The 27,158-nt window shown below is 34.0% G+C and overlaps 1 protein-coding gene across 4 annotated transcripts in view; it reads left to right on the top strand.

Annotated features, from left to right (window-relative positions):
• LOC149945515 (protein YIPF6) overlaps positions 1 to 27,158 on the top strand; it is a 268,416-nt gene that overhangs the window by 207,906 nt on the left and 33,352 nt on the right. For 2 of the 4 annotated variants that reach the window (XM_090174509.1, XM_090174510.1), the window contains 2 exons: positions 20,750 to 20,803; positions 21,678 to 21,815. In XM_090174509.1, coding sequence (XP_090030635.1) covers positions 20,789 to 20,803; positions 21,678 to 21,815 — 153 coding nt within the window. In that variant the 5' untranslated portion in view covers positions 20,750 to 20,788. The remainder of the gene's footprint in view (positions 1 to 20,749; positions 20,804 to 21,677; positions 21,816 to 27,158) is intronic. The other 2 variants (XM_090174511.1, XM_090174512.1) reach the window with 1 other exon arrangement.

Genomic DNA, 27,158 nt, shown 5'->3' on the forward strand with positions numbered 1-27,158 from the left:
CATAGCGTTATATTAGTGTATCTAATTTAAGCGACACCCACTCGTCAGCTTAATATTATTATCCCTTCCAATATACGAATCCTGGTATAAATCTCGATATCCGATTAGATGAGGAAGAACGCGCGCCAACTAAACTTGGCCATCGTGCGTGGGTCTAAGTTAGCGTGGGTGGAAGTTAGACGTGACCTTCTCATTTTGATGTAATCAACTATAGGATATATAACCTCGCGTCGCGAACGCTAACCCGGTTCGTATACCTTCCAGCGCGTATGACGCCGCTCCGTTGTACGCCTTGAGACTGGTTGCGGCGAATGGGGTGTTTATTCGCGGATCCGTAGATTGTCGGGTGTCGGGCGCTGTAAATGGGCCAATTTGACCGCTGGCCGGCCGGGATTAAGCGGCCTAATAACCGTTAAAGGTCGTCTGGGTTCATCGCGATAAAGTGTAGAGCTTTCATTTCCCGTCTCATTTCTCCGGAACGCCTTCATCCGTGACTTTTGTTTTATACCCCGATGGAGTCTCTATCGCCTTCGCCACCCACGCCGAATCCGTTTCAAAAATGCCTTGTTATTCCACTTCGTACCACAGGAAACGGACATTTGAATAAGTCGAAGACTTTTATCTGAGGCAGGGTTGCCACACGTCAGGGAAAACAGGGAAATCAGGGAATTTAATAATGGGCCTAAAAAGTCAGGGAAATGTCAGGGAATTTTAAGAATTGGTAAAAATTCAGGGAAAAGTCAGGGAATTCAATTTTATCTTGGCACTTTTTGAAGGTAATTTAACTCTAGATCTATGATAAATTCCACCATTATAATTTATTTCCTTGAATGTTTGGCTAATTTTTTCAACATTACAATAACCTTTTTACTGAAATATAAGTTCATCTATAGAAAAATTTTGGCCTTAATAAGTCAGGAAAAATCTGTTAAAATGGTCAGGGAAAACAGGGAATAGTCAGGGAATTTGAATCTGAAAATTTTGTGGCAACCCTGTGAGGGCGAGAGTAAAGCGAGTTGAAATATGTAATTTATTTTTGCTTTAATCGAAGATTTGAAACAAAAATTAACGTCAAAATTTCATAGTTAAAGGCCTAGGTTTTCTTATGCCTGTCCCCTTTTAAATTAGGCCAACACGTTCAGCAGTTGGCCTTCCACCAGGGTATTTGTGCTCCACTAAGTTAATTTAAAGGGGGACAGGCAGAAAAAAACTTAGGCCTTTAAGGTATAAAACCACATAGCGCACATTTGAAAAATCGTAATGCAATTTTTCGAAATGCATTTCTTTATTAAGAACAGATAACCTAGGCCTTTAAAATAAATTAAATAAGGCTTTCTTCTGCCTGTCACCCTTTAAATCTACTTTCCTTCCAAACAAATACCACGTTGGCCTACCACAACGGTATTTGTTTGGAAGGAAAGTAAATTTAAAGGGTGACCGACAGAAGAAAACCTAGGCCTTTAACTACTAATAACTAGATATTGTCCATTAACACTTATATAACTAAAAATGTTACTTCTAACCTCGATCACTATCTCTGTAGCACAAATTATTAAAGGGATGATTAAGATCATGTAGACTATTATACATTTTTTACTAATAAAGGTTTAATTGATTAAGTTAAAAGTTTTTTCATGTTACTAAGATCTTATGACATATTGTATCGTTTTCCTGGTTAAGATAGCAGTTTACCTATCTCGGTTAACTAAGAACGATAGGAATTAGGGCAAATCAGAACGCAAAGGATTAATTAATTAAGAAAACGCTTAATATTAGAAAAAATATTTACAACACTAAGTTTATTTTAACCTAACTGCTGAATGGCCAAATTCCCTACATCAGCCGAAACTTAATCCTTGTTTTTCCTTGTATTGTTTCCTAACAAAAACAGCGAAAATAAGAAGCATATGCTTGAAAAAATGACCGGGAATCGGAAAACATTAGTATCAGATATCCTGGAAAAGTCCAGGGATTTTCAGTAAGAAACGTTTATTACCACTAGTGCTCGGCATTCGATTAATTTTTATCCATAAATAAAATAAGCTCGGCGATATTTAAATAATATTTATTTAAATAACCAATAGTTGAATAAAAATTGCAAAATGTTTAAATAATCGAAAGTGAATAAGCCTATTATTTAAATAAAACAAACAATTATTTAAATAAATACCACTTTTATTCAAATAAATGCTTGGTTGCGTAAAAAACATAATTAAATAAGTTGAAATGATATTCTTTTTACCAACGTTTTTTAAATAAATCGGAAAATTTGTGAATAACGAATAAACAATTCCGAACACTAAGTACCACTACTGATTTTTCGATAATGTGTCTGTGTTACATCCATGATTTAAATAATATCATCTAGCTGAAATGGTAGCGTTAATATAGTCAATTGTTTCCATAATTACCGTTGTTTTAAAATTTAAAAATCAATTTATTTAAATATTTTTATTTTATTTATATTTAAACATATTTCTCGACAAATTGATTAATGATGTAAACTAAAATTTTAATTAATTCTAAATAAATTTAATTACTATTTGAAAACAAAATATAATTTAGTTTGTTGTGAATTGGCATTACTTTAGACACTACTGTTGTACATTTGCATTAATTCATTGAAATATAATAGGCTATTTAATTTAACGATTTTTTCTTAAATCGTGGATATGATATTGGAATTAGATAGTGTTGTTAATTTTCCGGAAAAATAAAATTCGGAAAATTTTCCAGAAAAATATAAGGAAAAGTTTCGATTTTCCGCAAATCGTAAAAATAAAAAATTGAAATGTAAATTACTTTTTAAGGGTTTTTGATGTTTTAAACTTTTTATCGATAGAAAATGCCTAATATCAGTAAACATACTACAAAACATTAATAGTGTTACATTGTTAATCAGTTTAAACTAGTCTAGAGGTTAGTTTTACTTTCAGATACGAAAAAATGAGGCGAAAATGCCACTTCATTTATATTTGACTAATCATCGAATGAAAACTAATTTTCCACGGAAAATTTTCAGACTTACAACACTGGAATTAGACAATGAATTAGGCAAGAGCTTTCAAATAAGTATTTTATTTTATCGAAAGCTATATTCCTAAATATTCCGAAGAAACTTTTAAATTGGAATTGGTGGTAACAACGGTAACAAGGCTTAGTAGCACCTTTGAAACTCCGAAATGACGAAAAGAGAAATAGAAGCGCCTTAAACCTATCCTCAAACGAAGGGGTACCTTTCGCGCTTTGGCCCAAAGATATTGCTTCCCTTTCTTTGGTCAGGTGTGTTTCGACACTTTAGTCCACCTCCTCCTCCTTCGTGCTTCAAGGCTGGGGTTTCGTGAACGTTGTATTTGTTGCTCGCCGCCTAGATGCATCGCATAATGCTCTTGCTATTCCCGTTTCTTTTCCCCCTGTTTTTTACGCTTATTTAACAAGATCGTGTTTTGCCTCTTTACGTGCGCGTTCTTCTTAAGGTATCTCCCGCCCACTTATTCTAACCGCGCTACTTTTTGAAACTTACAGCCTTCTAATATAAATTAACCTTATGATTTGGTTGGTGTCGTCGTCGTAGTAGTAGCGTAAGATGGGTATACTTTAGTATAGGTCGTACACTATAGTAGAACTCACGAAGATGATTTCAATCGTTAATTTTCCGGAAAAATGAAATGCGGAAAAGTTGCCGCAAATCGGAAAAATAAAAAATTGAAACATGAATTACTTTTTAATGGGTTTTAATGTTCTTAACTTTTAATCGATATAAAATGTCTAATATCAGTAAACATACTACAAAACATTAATAGTGTTACATTGTTAATCAGTTTAAAGCTCCTCTAGAGATTTAGTTTCACTTTTAGATTCGAATAAATGAGGCGAAAATTCCGTTTTATTTAAATTTGCAAACAGTATATTAGATTAATCATGGAATGAAAACTTTGGTCATTTTCCGGAAAATTTTCCGACTTACACAAGTAAGTTCAATTGTTTGTACTGTACTAAAATATAATTATAATTCAGAAGTATAGTATAGTAGAACGGATGAAGTAATTGGTGCATTGTTCGGACCGAGCTAGACATATTTATATAGTAGTCTAGGAGTACGAGCTAAATATCGCAATTTCATTTTTCGATGTTTAATTTCCTCTAGTGTAGTCTAGCAATAAAAATCGTTTTCGCGAGTTCTGATTTAGTGTAGGACCTATATTAAAGTGGCCCCGTAGTTTATTTTGGCAACTGTCGAGTGCGATAAACTTACGCAGGCTTATACTTAAAACCAGTGATGGGCACTCTCCTCTCACCCTGAGATCAGTGAGATAAATTGAGAGAATGTGAGATGCTCTAAGCTTCCAATGGAGAGGAGCGTGAATGGAAAAGAGCGTGAGATGAGATAAAATTTTTCAAAGAAAGTATTTGGAGGAGGTGAGCTGAAAAGTTAGTTTACGGTGGTGAGAGGGAGTTGAGCTCAAAAGTTAGTTAGGGAATGAGATGGAGTGAGAGGTATCACAAATTTTTTAAAATGCCTATCACCGCTAACTGCTTAGAACACGGAATGCTGGTAAACTAATTTTTCGATTTCATAATTTGAACAATTTTACATTCTGATCAATTTTGTAAATTTTTACCCTCTGCCCAATTTTGTAAATTATTCCCCTCCGCCCAATTTCTGATTTAATGTTCGCAAATTTTCCATTCTGATAAATTTTTTCACTCTTCCAATTTGATAAATTTTTTCACTTTTCCAATTTGATAAATTTTTTCACTTTTCCAATTTGATAAATTTTTTCACTCTTCCAATTTGATAAATTTTTTCACTTTTCCAATTTGATAAATTTTTTCACTTTTCCAATTTGATAAATTTTTTCACTTTTCCAATTTGATAAATTTTTTCACTTTTCCAATTTGATAAATTTTTTCACTTTTCCAAATTGATAAATTTTTTCACTCTTCCAATTTGATAAATTTTTTCACTCTTCCATTCTGATAAATTTTTTCACTCTTCCAATTTGATAAATTTTTTCACTTTTCCAATTTGATAAATTTTTTCACTTTTCCAATTTGATAAATTTTTTCACTTTTCCAATTTGATAAATTTTTTCACTTTTCCAATTTGATAAATTTTTTCACTCTTCCAATTTGATAAATTTTTTCACTCTTCCAATTTGATAAATTTTTTCACTCTTCCAATTTGATAAATTTTTTCACTTTTCCAATTTGATAAATTTTTTCACTTTTCCAATTTGATAAATTTTTTCACTTTTCCAATTTGATAAATTTTTTCACTCTTCCAATTTGATAAATTTTTTCACTTTTCCAATTTGATAAATTTTTTCACTTTTCCAATTTGATAAATTTTTTCACTTTTCCAATTTGATAAATTTTTTCACTTTTCTTACTAGCACGAAATGCGTGAAGAGTTAATCGTAACTCGCTCATCTTGTTTTTATCATCCGGCGTTTTTCGGTGGGAGGGGGGTCGGTAGCATGTCCACCACCCCGTTCATCTTTAGGCGCTGGAAGGGTTGATTGTCAGATCCAGGTTGGCCCGATTGCTTCTAGCCAAGAGGCTCTCTTGTCCTACCCATCTCTCCTTCGCTCTCCATCCACTAGTATTTTTTCTCCCGGCGCCTGTCTTTCTCCGCATTTAGCCGCTCCGGGATATGGGAGTTTCTGGCGCTATTAGCGCTATTCCAGCACGTCAAAGAGACTCTCTCGCTCTCGCCATGTAGACGGATATAACTCTCTCTTTTAAATAATAATGAAGTCTACCGCCTCGGGAACCGTCCACTATTTATATTTAATAGCAGACACCGTACCCAACGCTTAAAATATTAATCATTTATTTCGGACTGAATAATAGAAGGTGTCGGAAGATAAAATAGGCCAAACGCCTGTAGAAGTGTTCCACCCGCAATGCACCGGTGTTCGGGGTGAGGTTAATTTACAGGGACTTCGCCTACTCACGCCATCTATTAGTATCTTATTTAAGCGCGTTCCACAGTAGAAGTATCTAGCTACTCATTTTTCTTGTAACATCTTTTTGATGAACGGCGACTGGCGGACTAATACATTTAAAAAATAGTGCCTCTATCAATACGCATTTTCCTTCTCTGTTTGAGCGATAATTCAGAAAATATTACATACCAGCAGACGACAGGAAAATCCATTTTTCAAGGACAACAAAGACTATTGATGAGTTTATTCTCTTTACCTCTGTAGTAAACAGAATGTATTTAAAAAGGTTTTTATATTAAAAACTTGTAATACCATTTTTACGGCAATGACTTAAGATAATGGACTTACAAATACGATCATAATAGACTTTTTTGCTTGGAAAAATGGATCCTAATGTCTTTTACTAGTCTGTAGATTTTCTGAATTATCTTTGAATTGTTTGAAATTTCTCATAATTCGAAAAACGTTACCTAGATGGCGGTATTGTCTCTGGTGGTTAAATAAACGGTTATCATAATTGCATAAAAATATCTGAGGATATGTATGTAAATTAATACAATTTAAATTAATGTTTTTCATGGTTTTCATATTAAATCGGCCCTCAATGGGTTAGAGTGTGCAATAACTGGTGGCTTTACCGGGGAGTCGGGGTCCAGCTCTTGTAACCCGTAAGGGCGGTGGCGCACTGGGAGATGTTAGCTCCGTCCAAATGGTCCTATCTCCACCTCCGATTGGGTAGCCTGTTGTGGGGCGGCGGGCCTCCATATGCGGGCACGGTGGTCCTGTTTCCCGGCCTTTTGGAACAACACCGGGATCTCCGGTGCCAGCTGTGCCGGGTTACTTGGGCTGCTGTGTGCTCGTCGTTCCCCTTTAGGAGCTCTCTCCAAAGGGTTTGACTCTTTACCTACGTAGGTAGGGTGTCGGCTGGAGTTGCTACAGCATCCACTCTTACTCCCACTGCTGTGTGCGAAGTGGGGATTGGTCCACCCGTTGCTGCACCTTCTGCTGGGTTGAGTGGCTTGCGTCAAAGGTGCGACCATCAGTAGTAGGGTACTACTACCCATGCTGGCTTTGTCACCTGTCCGGGCTAGGGGGACGCTGGCGAAGGGCACTCTGATGATAGGCCTCCGGTGGTATGGTCTCTGTTACTAGGTCCACCGGGCTATAAATTCTGACACACTGTCATTTAAATCCTATTTACTTTAAAGAGTTAATGAATTTAAATATTGTGTTTACTTGTCTTTTTAAAATCCAAGATTGTTAAAGTGAGTGGAAATTAAATAGAAAAATCGTCTGCTGACACGCGCTACGACATGTTTTTAACGTAACTAGCGCCAATCATACCTGGTGGCTGTAATGTGAAATTTGTTGATTTAGCAGAAATTTGCTTCATACAGGATTCGTACACGTCCTGGAAAACCTGGAAAAGTCGGGGAATTTGGAAATGTCTCCAAAATGTCAGGGAAAAGTCAAGGAATTTGAAAAAAGGTCCCAAAAGTAAGGGAATTTTAAAATTACCCCAAAAAGATCTGGCAAATACATTTTTGAAAGAAAATATTTTTCAAGATTTTTACCTCAAACCATCCATTTATTCTTCAAAAATGGTCAGGGAAAATTTGGCAATTTAATCAGGGAAAATCTGGAAATGTCAGGGATTTAAATTTTGTAAATTTTGTACGAACCCTGTCATACTTTCGTTAATATAATTGTTTCTGTAATAGTTCCATAAACGAAATCTAGATGGCGATGAAGTATCCTTGGCGAAGTTTCGCATTTCGTCATAGCACGTGGTAATACGGTGAATCGGAAAATCACGATGTAGTTTAGATTATTTCCGACAGACTTGGTCTCGCTACATTAAATTTCTGATCATTAATAGCTACCTTCAAATCTTGGTGAAACCTTAAGAATGTTTCGTACTGGCGTCTGACACTAGATGGGGTATGAAAACCCACAGCTTCGCGCTGTATTGCCTTGTTAGGGTGAAGTAAATTCTGAACCCTCAGCTTTTAAATCGTAAAGAAATAAAAATTGAAATAAACGGAATGGAACAAGTTGAGAAATGATGAAATACTCGTAGCTTGCTCGTGGGTGTGGCTTATGTTCGTTGCCATGGTAACGCGTATAGGTCGGCTATGGCGGTCACGTGTTTATTTCGTGTGGCGTTTCGCCTCGTGATCTGTGAAACAGTGCCATGTCTACGACGCTACGAATAAAAACATTATAGGCATTGAGAAATATGTCTAAAGTGTACCATTTACACTCTTATTTAACATCATTTATAAAGCATTATTAAGGGTCTAAATTAGTGGTCGGCATTCGATTAATTTTTATCCATGAATAAAATAAGCTCGGCGATATTTAAATAATATTTATTTAAATAACCAATAGTTGAATAAAAATTGTAAAATATTTAAATAATCGAAAGTGAATAAGCCTATTATTTAAATAAAACAAACAATTATTTAAATAAATACCATTTTAATTCAAATAAATGCTTGGTTGCGTAAAAAACATAATTAATTAAGTTAAAATGATATTATTTTTACCAACGTTTTTTTAAATAAATCGGAAAATTTGTGGATAATGAATAAACAATTCCGAGCACTAGTCTAAATTAGGGCTGTGCGAGTAACTCGAACATCATCGAGTTATCGGCCTTTTTTGAGGTTGAGTACTCCAACTCGACCTCGAATAAGTAATTGGAGAATACCAGTCGAGTACCGAGTACCAAAAAATTGCATATTCGGGAACCCGATTACTGGAATTAGCTGCTCTCTAAACTCATAGATGATTTGTTTTTTCTATCCTCGTTGCTTCAAACTTCAAAGAGGGGTTTTTACAACTTTAAATTTAATTTAATAATTTCTTGAATAAAACCAGCTCCTAATTAAATACTTGATAACCCGACTCGTTAAAAATATTACTCGAGGTTTTTTTTAGTTACTCAACTCGAATGAGAGAAAGTTTCCCCTTAATCAAGTACTCGATTACTCGAGACTCGACTCGAATACTCGATGAAAAAAAATGATATAATCGGTAACCAACTTGATTGAATAAAACCACTTATCAAAAATGTAATTATCGTTAATATCTAATATCCATTGAACAAAATAATTTTCAGACCAGTGTATCACAAAGTTGTTCGTAAAATTAACCAAAATTGCTTTTTTTAATATTTTGCCAATTTTTGGTATTTTTAAACAAACTAATTAAACAATTAAGCATAACCATTCCCTCTTAATTTAAGAGCCTACAAAACGGATTACAAAATATCACAACACGCAGTGTTCCACATTAAAATTTTTTACGTGGTTTTATTCGGTTATCTTAACATTGCGACCGCCAATACAAAGGACAAGTACACCAACCATAGAGGAACCCTTAAATTCATTATCCAGTGCCCCCAGAGGTCCTATAATTCCTATAATATCCTATATTTTCATAAATGTACTATAACATCCTATATTTTTATCAAAATTGCCATAAAGTCCTTTAAAATCCTATAATTTGGATATACGCCACAGACAAGTTAGTGAAATTTCTAGATTCAGCTATAGGATAAATTACTATACAAAGTCATTCTAGTCTATACTTTTGTTATTTTTAACATGGTTAGCTACTAGTATATTTTTGTGATAAAATGGTTAAATATTTTCTATTTTTGTGATAAAATGGTTAAATATTTTCTATTTTTGTGATAAAATGGTTAAATATTTTCTATTTTTGTAAGTGAAAATCAATGATTTATTTTACTAAATATAGATTTAGTTTTTAAATGCATAAAGTCAGTTAACTAAATAGCATATATAGTCCAATAAAATCCTATAATTTGGAAAAAATAGTCCTATAAATTCCTATATTTTTTAAATATAATCCTATTTTTCCAATTGGAAATTTTTACAAATAATCGAGGCTAATCGATTAAGACAAATTTTATTTTTAAATGCACAAAGTTAGTAAATGAAATAGCATATATAGTCCAATAAAATCCAAAAATTTCTAAAAAATAGTCCTATAAAGTCCTATATTTAAAAAAAATCTAATCCTATTTTTCCTATAAAAATATTGAAGATTTGAGTGGGGACCCTGTTAATGTAACGTTAAACCACTTTCATTCCCCCTCCTCGTTTTAAAAATAAATTGTAAAGATACAACCTTGGCGGAATTGGGTTAGGCAAACCCCGCCCACCGCCCGAAGCGACATCTTTAGGTGTTGAAACAAAACCAGCGCCTTTTCACGTAATATATTTAAAAGAAGCGTAGAAAGCGTTTCCGGCCTCTTAATTAAATAATAACGCTGAAAAACAACGCGTCCTTTTATTATTACATTATGAGGCGCCAAGGCTTAGCCGCTTTTCATTCTCGCTGTTTTTGTCACCTAGTAGTTTTCGTTATTTTCCGCCACCACCACCGTCGATATTTGTTTTTTAATCTGTCCTCTGGCAGTGGCGTGTACAATAGCGCCTCCCAGGGAGAGATTGAGTTAAGCCTTGGCGCGCCAATATGTATGCTAAAGAAGCCTTTGTCGAGACTCGGCCGGGGGTATCATCGTCGAGAAAGGGAGCCCGATCGTGTTATATTTGGCCGCCACTATGATTGAGGTAAACGCTTGGCCGAGGCCTAGCCGCTCTTTAGTCAATAAGCGTTGCGTATAGAGATCGCTTTGGTATACGGTGGGACCGGACTGTTCTGTTTCTTTTAGATACTTTTTATCGCGATCTTTTACTTCTTTAGAGAGCTTTAAGACAGCTGCAGTTGACGGTCTAAGCGTACCCATAAAGCCAGTCTCGTGCGTGTTGTTACGGGCGGTATGTTTTGATTTTGCCTTCATCTGGTAATGGCGGATATATTACAAAAAATGAACCAGGAATTCGTAATTAAAGCATGGGCCAAATAATGATAAATCCAGGACATGACTCTGGTACCTTCATACGTACTAAATCGGTCGTCCACCAAAAGTAACGGGCGGCCATTTTAGTAGGCGGGGAAACGGTGCAAATAAAAAAAATTGGGAGCAAAATCAAGCTAGAATCAAGCAGAAATTTCCGGTTTCCCGAACGCCATCTTGTGTTGACTAAGTCGAAATTCGGAAATAAGTGGCGGTTGTAATTCGAAAATCCTGCCATATTGGCCCCTCATTTTTAGATTAATGTTAACGATTCTAGGAAAGTATATGTTTAATATTATATAATTATATATATTATACTAATTATGAACCTAGTACGTAAGAAAAAAGTACTTACATTAATAACCACACGTAGATATGATAACCGTGAATAAATATTCCAGGATATTTACTACGACGACCACGTGTATTATTTTTGAAAACTGCCCCTAAAAAATTTGCCCCCAAAATGACGTAGGTCCGCGATCGCGCATTTTTCCCAATAGGGGGCAATAGTGGTTGGGTGTTAGCGCTGTTGGACGGGTTTTTCGCATAGAGTCATGTCCTGGATTTATCATTATTTGGCCCATGATTAAAGCAACAGTCGGCTCTATCATTGCCACCTGTATTATAATAAGATCCCAGTTATTAGAGATGGCAATGAATTTATCAAATTCTTTGAAAAAAACGACTTTACTGGAGAGCGTGGTGCCATCTATTAATAGAAAAGGAAACAAATTCAAAATAGCGAAATAATAACGTCGTCAGAGAACCATTTATAATTATTATAATTAGACAACTTATACTTTACTTAGTGGACTTTAACCTAAATTATATATCCCATATAAAATATATTGTTAAAAATTACTATATTTAGGTTATTGCCAAATTTACAAACGAGCCAATCAACGCGACGGGTACTTTTATGGCCGGCTTTTTAGGTCCAAATGTAGCGAAAGCATCTTATTTTGATTCCGACAATAGCGACATCTGTTGAAAAAAGAGCTACTTCGCGTCAAGCCGACACTTGCTTTAAATGTAGTCTGTAGGTCAGATCATATGTAACATAATTACTCATAAGTATGCCTCTGTATAATATTTCCATTGAAAAAAATTCAATGAGACCGTGTTTCACGCGAAACATACATTGAGCGGACCCAAAATTTCCAAAATGCTTATAATCCTTGCGCTATTGAAAAGGTTACCATGGAAATGAAATCACGTGATCGCGAGGCACGAGCTAAACTTGACATGGACCAAGCCAGAAACGCGCGAGGAATTCTCACTAACTTCCGTTTCCCATCAGTAAAGTTGATGACGCGTATTTCGTCACGGAGTTGTAAGTGACGTAATTTACGTCATATCCCGTGAACAAGGTTTCATTAACGAAAATGCTTTTATGGCATACTTATGAGTGATTATGTTGCATATGGTCAGATCAATAGAAGGTGGTTTATTTTCGCCTGTTCTCGGACTAAAAGTTTACTCTTTTTACCCCGAAATGTTTTATTCGCCTGTTCCGGGCATGAGAATTACTTGGGGGAAAAAACCGCTTTTTAAAAAATATAAAAATGCAGTATGGATAAAACCGTGTGTAACCGGTGGTTTAAACCGGTTAAATACGCTAATAAAAAAAATCAAATTGCTAATATCTAGCCCTCATTACTTCGAAATTGCTCAAATTAAGCAATTTAAAAATTACGTTTTTGCAGTACCTTTACATTGTGAGGTATAGCAGGCTTATTTACCCTCTTTAATGCCATAACATATTTTCACGCGCAAAATGAATTTTAAGATCCCCCAAATTGCTTAAATCAAGCCCTCATTACTTCGTAACACGACGTAGCAGACGACAAAAAGTGAAGGTTAAGTTTTAGTTTCGTTTTGGAATAATTATTTTTAAATAAATAGTATTTCAACATTTCAATATTTCTAATTAATTTCTCAATATTTTTTTAATAAATAAAAGGGGTTTTAACCATGGATTTTTTCGGTTGAACCAGTCTGGCTGGTTCTTGCCAACCCTGACTCCGACCCATAAATTATTCGCTTGTTCCGGAGTATTAGGGCTACTCTTTTCACTCCTTCTGAAAAGGAGGTGTAAAGAGAGTAAATCGGATTTGGTCGTCTGCTAGCCAGAATTTATCTGCTAAAAAGGCCACACGCAGACATTTTGGAAAAAAACGTTTTTACTCCGACCTTAAAATCGGGTTCAAAGTATATCGATATGCAATAATTATCTTATTATTTTTCCTATTGAGTCTCCTATATTTTCCTATAATTCGCCTATTGAGTCTCCTATATTTTCCTATAATTCGCCTATTGAGTCTCCTATATTTTCCTATAATTCGCCTATTGAGTCTCCTATATTTTCCTATAATTCGCCTATTGAGTCTCCTATATTTTCCTATAATTCGCCTATTGAGTCTCCCATATTTTCCTATAATTCGCCTATTGAGTCTCCTATATTTTCCTATAATTCGCCTATTGAGTCTCCTATATTTTCCTATAATTCGCCTATTGAGTCTCCTATATTTTCCTATAATTCACCTATTGAGTCTCCTATATTTTCCTATAATTCACCTATTGAGTCTCCTATATTTTAATATAATTCACCTATTGAGTCTCCTATATTTTCCTATAATTCGCCTATTGAGTCTCCTATATTTTCCTATAATTCGCCTATTGAGTCTCCTATATTTTCCTATAATTCACCTATTGAGTCTCCTATATTTTCCTATAATTCACCTATTGAGTCTCCTATATTTTAATATAATTCACCTATTGAGTCTCCTATATTTTCCTATAATTCGCCTATTGAGTCTCCTATATTTTCCTATAATTCGCCTATTGAGTCTCCTATATTTTCCTATAACTCGCCTATGGAGTCTCCTATATTTTCCTATAATTCGCCTATGGAGTCTCCTATATTTTCCTATAATTCGCCTATTGAGTCTCCTATATTTTCCTATAATTCGCCTATGGAGTCTCCTATATTTTCCTATAATTCGCCTATGGAGTCTCCTATATTTTCCTATAATTCGCCTATGGAGTCTCCTATATTTTCCTATAATTCGCCTATGGAGTCTCCTATATTTTCCTATAATTCGCCTATTGAGTCTCCTATATTTTCCTTTAGTTCGCCATTAAAATTCCTATATTTTCCCTGGTCACCCAGCTATCGATTTCTCACGCGATTAAAGAGTCCTCCGGTGACGTTTTACCATCCCCCCTTTCGTGCCTGAGGTACATTGATTTGGGTACATTTGTCCGAATTTCATTCGTCCGAACGGTGGTACAAATGTCCGAATGATCATTTGTCCGAATGCCGGAAAACAGGATCGTATGTCCGAAAACGTATTTCATTTGCCCGAAAAATGTATCACAACTTTTGTTGGTGATTTAGTCGTTCAATTTATGTTAACTTTACTGACGAATTTCATTTGTTCGAATAATCGTTTGTCCGTTTTTTCGAACATTAGGAATTGGTTGTTTTTTAAATATGGTTAATATAAGAAAATAGTAACATTAACGTGAACCTAACCTAACCTAACCTAAAATATCCACAACAAAAACAACTTGAACAAACAACGATATTTACAATGTAGTTTTTTATTTTTAATTCTTGCACTAAAAAAATCCGGATTTAAAAAAAACAGCAATAAGAAATACTAATTTAGCGACAGAATTCGGACAAGTGATGCTACCGATTCGGATGAATGAAACAAACACGTTGTCCAATTCGAACAATTGAAACATTTGTTCCACCGTTCGGACGATTGAAATTCGAACAAATATACCTACCCCGGTACATTAGCCAGTTGTTTTCAACCTGTGTGCTGCGGAACCCCCGCGAGATGGCTCCAGAGGTTCAGCGGAAACATTTAAAAAAATATATAAAAAGGTGAAAACCCAAATAGCAAATTTATAATCTAGCCTATTCTACTTCATATTTGTGAATAATTAATTAAAAAATTGATAATTATGTAGTTTTGTTTATAAATAATTATAAATTATAATTTATTTTTCATTTGAAATCTGAGGCGTTTTGGATTTAAAAAATTGGTTATCCAAACGCTTTTACGTTTTTAAAAGTTCGTGACGTCACAGCCGTAGCTTCCGTAATGGTTGTCATGAAAACTCGCGTTTTTTCTCAATAGACGTTTAACATTGGTGACGTCGCAGGGTTTCAAGCTGCTGGCACTCTATAGTCATTTTAAAGGGGAACGGCCAAGCTTTTCCAAATATGGCCTTATTTCCGTATCAAAAGATTAACAAGACGTTCAATATACTAAACCGTACCTTTTTTTGTCTTGAAAAAATTGCTTTTGGACCAAAAAGTTGAAACGAAAAATAACGCCAGGTGTTTGGGTTTGAATTTTCGCCGCCATCTTAGGGGCTTCCTCCAGCGCCCCTAACCCCGTATGAGCGATTTGCGAACTATCCTAACTTTTAAAATCGCGCAACTTATTCTTAAGCGTCTTATAACTGGAACGCGCCGCGCGTGCAAAACAATTTTTTCGCTTCTTCAGCAGCACGCGCTTTTACGTTGTTTTTCTGTCTCACCGACTTCTAACCAGGTGTCGCGGCGGACGCGCGCTTTTCGATTTCCCGAAATTGCTTCATTTTATTAAAAATTAACCACTCAATATTTTTTATGCGGTTTTCGCCATAAATTTTAGTTTTTAATGGGCTATAGGGCTGTCTAACTGGTTAAAACTTGACCGTTCCCCTTTAAGTACAAATAAATAATTTTTTGATATTAGATTATAACACCCCTGCACTTTGATTATTTTACTATAATATACGTTAGTAATTATTTTTTCTTGAAGAACTAATTTCCAAAAGAGTCTGTAATAATGTATTATTAGATGGTGTAAAATTTAAAAACTGTGTAGGGAAATTTCTTTATTGATAAACCATATTTTCTTGAAGAAATAGTATTAGAAAATCAATATCTGTCGATCTTCGCCACGCACTACTTTTCTTCCCAAACGTGTTTTGAAAAAATAACGGGATTCTGCGTTGGTGCATGTTTCAATAAAATAATATGAATAGTATAGGACATCAGGGTTGGCTGATTTAAATCGGGTGAATTTTTTTAATTCATTGATTTAAATCCCAAAATGTATTAAAATATAGAAAATCTGAGCCAATTAAATAATTTTATAGGAATAAAATTTATTAATGATTTCATATAAGATTAACTAACTAATAATTATAAAAGTAAAATATCCATTAATTATACAGGAAAAGAGTCATTAATTGTATAAAAATTAAACAATTCAATAAAATCTAATAAAATAGCTGATTTTTAATAAAAAAAACTCGTTTGATTTTTTTTCATAAAAAAAATAAAATAAATGCCAACCCTGCGATAGGTAAATGGAAACTTCGGTCGTAAGATATATATTATCTACTTCTGATTGAATTTAATCTCAACTTTCGAAAAGTTTATTTGTAAATTATACGGGGTTGCCACACGTTAGGGAAAGGTCAGGAAATTTAAGAATTTGTAAAAAGTTAGGGAAAGGTCTGGGATTTGATTTTTACCTTGACACTTTATTAAGGTAATTTTACTCTAGATCTATTGCAAATTATTTTATTATTATTTAGATCCTTGAAAGGTTTTTCAACGTTGAAATATTTTTTGTACCGACATATAAGTTGATCAAATTTATTAACTTCTGATAAATGTAAAAGTTAAAATCTGTCTAATTTTGATCTTAAAAAGTCAGGGAAAATAACTTAAAATGTTCAGGGAAAACAGGGAAATTGAATCTGAAAATATTGTAGCAGCCCTGTGATATTTAACTAATAAATATGTATATTCTACGAAATGTATTACAAACACGTAAGAGTTGTAAGTCGGAAAATGACCGAGGCCTTTTTTCCCGGAAAATTTCCGTATTTTTCCGAAAATAAAAAAAGTTTTCATTCCATGATTAGTCTAATATTGTTTGCAAATTTAAGTAAAGCGGTATTTTCGCCTAATTTTTTCGAATCTAAAAGTAAAACTAAACCTCTACACAAACTTTAAACTGATTAAGAATGTAACACTATTAATGTTTTTTAGTATGTTTACTGATATTAGACATTTTATATCGATTAAAAGTTAAAAACATTAAAAACCCTTAAAAAGTAATTTATTTAAATTTTTTATTTTTCCGGTTTGCGGAAAATATTCCACATTTTATTTTTCCGGAAAATTAACAACACTAATTGAACTCATCTTCATGAGTTCTACTATAGTGTACGACCTAGTGTTGTGAATTTTTCGAAAATATAAAAAATAAATATTTTTCTGGAAAATTAGCAAATCTACAAACACGTAAATAATAGGAGATTTATTTTTGTTTATTATCGATTAAAGGCGCAGTCATTTATTTAAACATTATTATTCGAGAAACGTTTTTTCTTTAGACGCGGCGAAGTTGCGTTTGTTGTAATGTATGGAGCTCTCTCTCCCGTTGGTAATTCCACTTTCTACATCGTGGCAATTTGTTAGTGGAGAGTGGGCCACCTCTAATTGCGGCTGAAGTTGGCGCCTTCGGAGGCGGATACGTGCTTGGGATAACCGGCACTTTTTCATTCGCTTTACTTTTTTCGTATCTTTCATTTCTAGGTCTCTAGGACTATCTGGTTTCGCCCTAGAAATACCAGGGCCTTACTTCCGGTACTAAAGGGGGGCAGGAAAGGGCAGAGTTACGCAAATTTAATCTGCTTAAGTGTATAAATCCATTAACACTGGTTTAAATTAAAGCGACGCTTTCGTGCGCTAACTTCAATTCGTCTTCGGAGATTTTAAGAAAGCGCTTTGATTCGCCCTGTAGTTACGAAACTTCGCTCGTTGTTTTGAAATGGAGTGATTTTAATCAATTTGATTGAAATTATGATTTCATTGAAGTTATTTTTTTTTAATTACTGATTTAATTCGTCTAGTGTATTTCAATGACGCCTGAAAGAATACGCCCAGGTTTTAAAACAATTTCATTACAAAGCAAATTGGAACTAATTAAATTAGAAATATTAAAAAAAATTAAATTATATTTTTAAGGATTATATAATCTATAGATGAAACTTAATTGGTATAGTTAATAGGTTATTTGAATAATACACGCAAAGAAAGTGTTTATTATAATATTAACAAATGTGGGGAATATTTTTAATTCGTAGAAAATTTAAATGTGCGGAATATTTTTATTTCGTATCAAATTAATATTAACGAATGTAAGTGTGGGGGATATTTTTAATTCGTATCATATTAATAACAACGAATGTAAGTGTGGGGGTATTTTTAATTCGTATCAAATTAATAACGAATGTAAGTGTGGGGGATATTTTTATTTCGTATCAAATTAATAACAACGAATGTAAGTGTGGGGGATATTTTTATTTCGTATCAAATTAATATTAACAAATGTAGGTGTGGGGAATAATTTTAATTCGTATCAAATTAATATTAACAAATGTAAGTGTGGGGAATATTTTTAATTCGTATCAAATTAATATTAACGAATGTAGGTGTGGGGAATATTTTTATTTCGTATCAAATTAATAACAACGAATGTAAGTGTGGGGGATATTTTTAATTGGTATCAAATTAATAACAACGAATGTAAGTGTGGGGGATATTTTTAATTGGTATCAAATTAATATTAACAAATGTAAGTGTGGGGAATATTTTTAATTCGTATCAAATTAATGTTAACGAATGTAAGTGTGGGGGATATTGTTAATTCGTATCAAATTAATATTAACGAATGTAAGTGTGGGGGATATTTTTTATTCGTATCAAATTAATAATAACGGATGTAAGTGTGGGGAATGTTTTTAATTCGTATCAAATTAATGTTAACGAATGTAAGTGTGGGGGATATTTTTAATTCGTATCAAATTAATAATAACGGATATAAGTGTGGGGGATATTTTTAATTCGTATCAAATTAATAATAACGGATGTAAGTGTGGGGGATATTTTTAATTCGTATCAAATTAATGTTAACGAATGTAAGTGTGGGGGATATTTTTAATTCGTATCAAATTAATAATAACGGATATAAGTGTGGGGGATATTTTTAATTCGTATCAAATTAATAATAACGGATGTAAGTGTGGGGGATATTTTTAATTCGTATCAAATTAATGTTAACGAATGTAAGTGTGGGGGATATTTTTAATTCGTATCAAATTAATAATAACGGATATAAGTGTGGGGGATATTTTTAATTCGTATCAAATTAATAATAACGGATGTAAGTGTGGGGGATATTTTTAATTCGTATCAAATGAATAATAATGGATGTAAGTGTGGGGAATGTTTTTAATTCGTATCAAATTAATGTTAACGAATGTAAGTGTGGGGGATATTGTTAATTCGAATCAAATTAATATTAACGAATGTAAGTGTGGGGGATATTTTTTATTCGTATCAAATTAATAATAACGGATGTAAGTGTGGGGGATATTTTTAATTCGTATCAAATTAATAATAACGGATATAAGTGTGGGGGATATTTTTAATTCGTATCAAATTAATAATAACGGATGTAAGTGTGGGGGATATTTTTAATTCGTATCAAATGAATAATAATGGATGTAAGTGTGGGGAATGTTTTTAATTCGTATCAAATTAATGTTAACGAATGTAAGTGTGGGGGATATTTTTAATTCGTATCAAATTAATATTACCGAATGTAAGTGTGGGGAATATTTTTAATTCGTATCAAATTAATATTAACGAATGTAGGTGTGGGGAATATTTTTAATTCGTATCAAATTAATATTAACGAATGTAAGTGTGGGGAATATTTTTAATTCGTATCAAATTAATAATAACGGATGTAAGTGTGGGGAATATTTTTAATTCGTATCAAATTAATGTTAAAGAATGTAAGTGTGGGGAATATTTTTAATTCGTATCAAATTAATGTTAACGAATGTAAGTGTGGGGGATATTGTTAATTCGAATCAAATTAATATTAACGAATGTAAGTGTGGGGGATATTTTTTATTCGTATCAAATTAATAATAACGGATGTAAGTGTGGGGGATATTTTTAATTCGTATCAAATTAATAATAACGGATATAAGTGTGGGGGATATTTTTAATTCGTATCAAATTAATATTAACGAATGTAAGTGTGGGGAATATTTTTAATTCGTATCAAATTAATATTACCGAATGTAAGTGTGGGGGATATTTTTAATTCGTATCAAATTAATATTACCGAATGTAAGTGTGGGGAATATTTTTAATTCGTATCAAATTAATATTAACGAATGTAAGTGTGGGGAATATTTTTAATTCGTATCAAATTAATATTACCGAATGTAAGTGTGGGGGATATTTTTAATTCGTATCAAATTAATATTACCGAATGTAAGTGTGGGGGATATTTTTAATTCGTATCAAATTAATATTAACGAATGTAAGTGTGGGGAATATTTTTAATTCGTATCAAATTAATATTACCGAATGTAAGTGTGGGGGATATTTTTAATTCGTATCAAATTAATATTACCGAATGTAAGTGTGGGGAATATTTTTAATTCGTATCAAATTAATATTAACGAATGTAAGTGTGGGGAATATTTTTAATTCGTATCAAATTAATATTAACGAATGTAAGTGTGGGGAATATTTTTAATTCATATCAAATTAATAATAACGGATGTAAGTGTGGGGAATATTTTTAATTCGTATCAAATTAATAATAACGGATGTAAGTGTGGGGAATATTTTTAATTCGTATCAAATTAATGTTAAAGAATGTAAGTGTGGGGAATATTTTTAATTCGTATCAAATTAATGTTAAAGAATGTAAGTGTGGGGAATATTTTAAATTTCTGTAAAATATAACAACCCTCGCTAATAAATTAAAAACCAACTTCTTTTATTACATTTCAGGATTTTAAAATTTGACTGTCACAGGGACGCTCTCTTATAATGGCGGTATATCAAGTACGTAGTTTTTCAAAACAACTCCTTGTTCCGCATGTTTTTTTACTTGTTACCTTTTATCCGTGACCAAATGTAGAATACACATTTAAACAATTAATAATTTAAGCGCAAGTGCATATCCAAATAGACCTAGATTCTTACTACATAATTTAAAATGCTGACCCTTAATTGAAAACTTTGAAACGGCGCGTGTTAATAATTTTATCTTCTTAATAAAATCCGGGCTCCCCGTTTGAAATGAAATTTCTCCGAATCTCGCTACCTTAGAGCAAGAGTCAAGCGAGTCTGAAAACCCCTATTTGAGAAAAACCAGTTTTAAGTTCGAAATCTAGCATAATAACAATGATAATCTAATTATGAAAATTGATAAAAATAGAGTGAAAATATATATTGAAAATTTTGTACTGACAAGGAGACATCCCGAAGTGTAACCCACCGATTTTGTTCAAACTCGGGGGATTGTTAGACCTTCATGTAACTTGAAAAATCCTAAAGGAAATTTATTCAATGGGCAACCGTTTTGCCATGGCAACGAAAAATGATTTTGACGACAACAAATTTAAATTTTCCCATTGAAAATAACATGAAGGTCTACCAATCCCTCGAGTTTGAACAAAATCGGTGGGCTACATTTCGGGATGTCTCCTTGTGAGTCACCTTAATTTAAAAACACTCAAGAATTATAATTTTGAATTTATTTCAATAGTCACGTATCTCGACTTACTTGACTTTTGCCCTCAGGTAGCGATGTGGTGATTCTATTTTGGTCACGATGCGGTTTAAATCTTTCCCGTTTCCGAATTGTAACCAAAGTGGCTTTTGTATATTTCTTTCCCCGCGTTCTTTGTTTGTGTCGCTTCCGGAACCCGCGAAGAAGTTACCTCAGGACTCTACTTTCCAGGAGTACATTAGCGAAGAGCCCTTGGAGGGGGACATGAACATCCCGGACTCCCCCAGCAGGTTCACAGGCACCAAATTCGACACCTTGGACGAACCCATTAAAGATACTTTCGTAAGTGTTGACTCTCTTTCTTTAAATCTATTTTCCGTCTAATTCGAATGGATCCGGTTGATTGCCTCAGTTGCCAATTTAATCTGCGTATTTCCGCTTCCGTTAAGTTACGCTGTATGTGGGTCAATACAGGAAACTATAGAAGTATACACTTGGAATGTCTAAGGTTCCATTGGGACGGTGATACGAAAGCGCGTCGAGAAAAAGGCTGGGCTTAACTACGTCAAGTGTAAGACGTAACACGACATTTCTAATTCATTGGCTCGAGGTTTGACGCGAAAAGAATGCGTCGTCATGGTAACAAATAAGCGATCTTCCCGCGCAAAAAAGGCTTATAAAACAATGGATTTAAAAACCTCAATTTGTTATCGTACTTAATATTTTAAAGTAATTATAACGTTCTTCGCGAAAGAAGTGTAGTGATACCTAATTTCAGGTATTTGTACGGTTATAAAAGAGATAATCAGGTAAGCTAATAATATAATAACCATGGCTAGGCTTAATGACGAGTTTTCGTCGAATGAGGGTAGCGAGGCGCGAGAGATTTTCTCGTGAGTTTTCCCGCTTTAAGACACGCCCGTTTCTACGAGCTTCATCACGGTCGTAAAAATGTAATAATAATAATAATAATAATCAGCTAGGCTAATACCCAAGGCACCACCTTAGGCCTAAGTCGTCAAGCGACTTTTGAAGCCATTAATTCAGGTGGCCGGGTTACAATGCGTAGGAGGGTGGTGGCAAGCCCTGCATGCCACGCGTTCGAGCCAACAGCTCCCTACACTAACTATTCCTTAGACATTCCAAGTGTATACCTATATAGTTTCCTGATCAATATGATCAGAAGAAAATAGGGGGGAGTACGCTTCTAGTCAGCTTTGGAAAGGCGTCACTTTTCACGAATTTTCGCGCCAAAACGGTTTGGCGGGAAATCGCGGATGAATACATCGTTTAAAAAGTCATTTTTCTTAAATTGAACAATTGTAACATATTGCCCTTCTCATTCTCTGCTATTTGAGTTAAGGCGTATTTGCTTTCGTCGATTATAGCCGTGTTGAATCAAAACAAAAGTAGAACTACTTTTTCAGTTTGGTTTATTATGCGTAAAAAGGCGTTTTCGTGGGTCACACGACGACTTCTACGGCTCAAAGCTACAGATACGTACTTCCCCTATTTTCTTCTGATATGATACAATCATTTCAAAATATTTTTTGCTGCGTCTAGCTAAAAGGAAAGGTTGATAATTCAAAGGTACCGCGTCTAGACTCGGAATAAATCGTGTGTCTTTTAGAGAACCTTTTATCATTTAACAGACTCTGATTTATTCTGCTCGGATGCAAATGAACTGGATAAACTCGGTGTTAATAGAAAGTTTAAGCTAGTATAATGTAACGTGTACGAAGTCTAATTTATCAACATTTGGTTTTTAACGTACTTTCAATTAACCTTAATAATAATAATAATAATCAGTTAGGCTAATACCAAAGGCGCACCACCTTAGGCCCAAGTCATCGAGCGACTTTTAATGCCTTTAAACAGGTGGCCCGGTTACAATGCGTAGGAGGGTCCTGTATTGAGCGCTATATGTACGCGTTTTATCACTATAGGAAAACACAACTTCGTATCTTTAGCCATGTTTGCCATATTGCTAATCGTTTTCAACTTGTGCTATTAGGTCATAGTGCCAAATCCCTATTTATTATTATTGAGGGAATTTTAATATCTTTATTTTAAAAGTCGGTGAATTTAATTTTGGTTGGAAATGAAAAATGTTAATTATAATATAGGTAAAAATTTCCACATTTTACTTTAAGTATTTAAAATTTTTGGCTTAAAATAAGTCAAGGAAAATCTCTGAAAATGGTCAGGAAAACATTGGATAATTATGGAAAATTTATGAAAATTGTAAGGAAAACATTGGGAAATTATGGAAAATCTATGAAAGTGGTCAGGAAAACATTGGTAAATTATGGGAAATATATGAAAATGGTAAGGCAAACTTTGGGATATTATGGAAAATGTATGAAAATTATTAGGAAAACATTGAATAATTATGGAAAATCTAAGAAAATGGTCAGGAAAACATTGGGAAGTTATGGAAAATATTTAAAAATGGCCTGGAAAACATTGGGGAATTATGGATAATATCTAAAAATTGCATGGAAAACATTGGGAAATTAAGGAACATATCTGACAATGGTCAAGAAAATATTGGGAAATTATGGAACATATCTGACAATGGTCAAGAAAATATTGGGAAATTATGGAACATATCTGACAATGGTCAAGAAAATATTGGGAAATTATGGAACATATCTGACAATGGTCAAGAAAATATTGGGTAATTATGGAACATATCTGACAATGGTCAAGAAAATATGGGGTAATTATGGAACATATCTGACAATGATCAAGAAAACATTGGGAAATTATGGAACATATCTGACAATGGTCAAGAAAACATTGGGAAATTATGGAACATATCTGACAATAGTCAAGAAAACATTGGGAATTTATGGAAAATCTATGATAATGGTCCGGAAAACAATGTGAAATTATGGAAAATTTATGAAAATGATTAGGAAAAACCTTAGAAAGTCAGTGAATTTGAAAACAAATATGGCCACCCGGATTAGTTTAACATCGTAATTGTAATTAGCCGTAGTCGCGAAACTTCTTAAAAAATGCGCTTCCAAGATAAGGTGTTTAAAAATGTTGAAATCCAGAACTTCAATTGGTTTCCAAACTAAAACTCATCTCGGACACTGACGAAGTTATCACATGAAGCGTGTACCTTGAGATAACTTTATGTTAGTAGAGCGGCAGTACTTCCAATAATATTGTTCGGGATAATAGTCTTGCCACGCGCCACCCTTAAATATATCCGCGTCTGATTAAAACAGTTCCCGTCTTTACGAAATTAAACTGGCTAAGCCCCAGACCGGATTAATTGTCTTTTGAAGCGTTCCCAGCTAGAACGGGGGGTGCTAAACTGTAGAAAGGTGTCACCCCCTTTATCTTAATAGAGTCTCCAAGTTTTACTCCGTCGCTTTAAGCTTGACAGATCTAGACAGGTCCCGAGATTGGTCACCCGAAATAGAAGGTCGACGCCACTCCGCGACGTCTTCGTACGGTACGGTGATTCATTTCGCTGACGTTGAAGGCTATACGTTAGGAAGCGTCTCTCGGCGTCTGGGTTAATTTATCGGGAACCGGAGGCTGATCGTCTGGGCATTGTCTTACTCCAAGACTCAAATGGGGAAACACTCCGGGACCACCTCATCATTCCGATTTATGAGGACCATTTTACGGAGCGCGCTGGACTGATGTATGCCGCTCGTCTATCTCGGATTGGAAATCTGCTCGCTGCGATTTGCGTCATCGATTTCGCCGCTTTGAACTGTAATTTAACTCGACGAACAGAAGGTGTCTTCCCACAACGATGCCAATGTTCCGTTATTGGCCATGTAGGAAAATCCAAACTTTTTACATTTATTTTCAAATTTTTTTTTTAGCCTACTAGGGATTTATGCGATAAATATTCATAATCATTTGAGAAGTTTCGTCGATATTATTTACGGGTTTCTCTAATTTTTTTATTAATTAAATCAATGGTGTCATTAAGGAATGGTTGAGGGGTTCAACCCCCCCCCCTCCTCCACCCTCCAAAAAGGTTTTAACCCACTTCCGGCACGTGCCCTCTTATCACGGCGAACTTTGACGCGTTGTTGCGAAAACAACACGTCATTCCAGTTGGCCGTGATCTTTTCTATAGTTGGTTACCATGGTAACTATGGAGCAAATTCTTTCGGAATTCCAGTCTGTTATTTCTAATCTAGGGTACGAGGTTTATATTATCCAAACATGCAAGAAAGCAGTGTACAAAAAAATTATCAATATTCTAGGTGATATGCAATAATTGCATTATCATTTTTTCCTATTTAGTGTCCTATATTTTCCTATAATTCACCTATTTAGTGTCCTATATTTTCCTATAATTCACCTATTTAGTATCCTTTATTTTCCTATAATTCGCCTATTTAGTATCCTATATTTTCCTATAATTCGCCTATTTAGTATCCTATATTTTCCTATAATTCGCCTATTTAGTATCCTATATTTTCCTATAATTCGCCTATTTAGTATCCTATATTTTCCTATAATTCGCCTATTTAGTATCCTATATTTTCCTATAATTCGCCTATTTAGTATCCTATATTTTCCTATAATTCGCCTATTTAGTATCCTATATTTTCCTATAATTCGCCTATTTAGTATCCTATATTTTCCTATAATTCGCCTATTTAGTATCCTATATTTTCCTATAATTCGCCTATTTAGTATCCTATATTGTCCTATAATTCGCCTATTTAGTATCCTATATTGTCCTATAATTCGCCTATTTAGTATCCTATATTTTCCTATAATTCGCCTATTTAGTATCCTATATTTTCCTATAATTCGCCTATTTAGTATCCTATATTTTCCTATAATTCGCCTATTTAGTATCCTATATTTTACTATAATTCACCTATTTTATTTCGTATATTTTTCTGTAATTCGCCTCCTATTTTTCCTATAAGATTTTCCCTGGGGACCCTACGCTAAAAGTCATCTTAACATAGTAATTTTCCCTAAGTATAAATAAATACATCCTATATAAAATAGATTCTTGAAACATTTATCAGATTTCATTTTAGCTTTATTCGATGCGGAATATTATTTTTCGAAGCAACTTACTGGATTGGCCAAGGGGCTAAGCAAAGCTCACGTTACACCGTAGCCATTCATTTCTCTTCTTTATTCAAAGCTCGGAGAAGCTATACAACGTCCTCTAGGAGATAAATTGAGCCACTTTAATCGAAAAACTATGAGAGCCGAGCATATATTTTGAGCTCCACTTTTAATTTCATCTTAATGGACCTGGATAATGGGACTAGCCTATCGATTCCCTTAATTATACCAGGTTCATAGAGACTTGGAAAACCTAGAAATATCAGGGAATTAGATAAGGATCGAAAAGATCGTCAGAATATTAGATTGTCGATAGAAATATCAGTGGAAAACCTGGAGGAACCAGGGAAATATCAGTGGAAAACCTGGAGGAACCAGGGAAATATCAGTGGAAAACCTGGAGGAACCAGGGAAATATCAGTGGAAAACCTGGAGGAACCAGGGAAATATCAGTGGAAAACCTGGAGGCACCAGGGAAATATCAGTGGAAAACTACTGGAAATATTAGGGAAATATCAGTGGAAAACTACTGGAAATATTAGGGAAATATAAGTGTAAACCTCCTGGATACATAAGTGGAAAACTCCTGGAAATATTAGGGAAATATAAGTG

The sequence above is a fragment of the Leiobunum rupestre genome, chromosome 5 (assembly GCF_980474605.1).
Source record: "Leiobunum rupestre chromosome 5, qqLeiRupe1.1.hap1, whole genome shotgun sequence".
NCBI classification, from domain to species: Eukaryota; Metazoa; Arthropoda; class Arachnida; order Opiliones; family Sclerosomatidae; genus Leiobunum; species Leiobunum rupestre.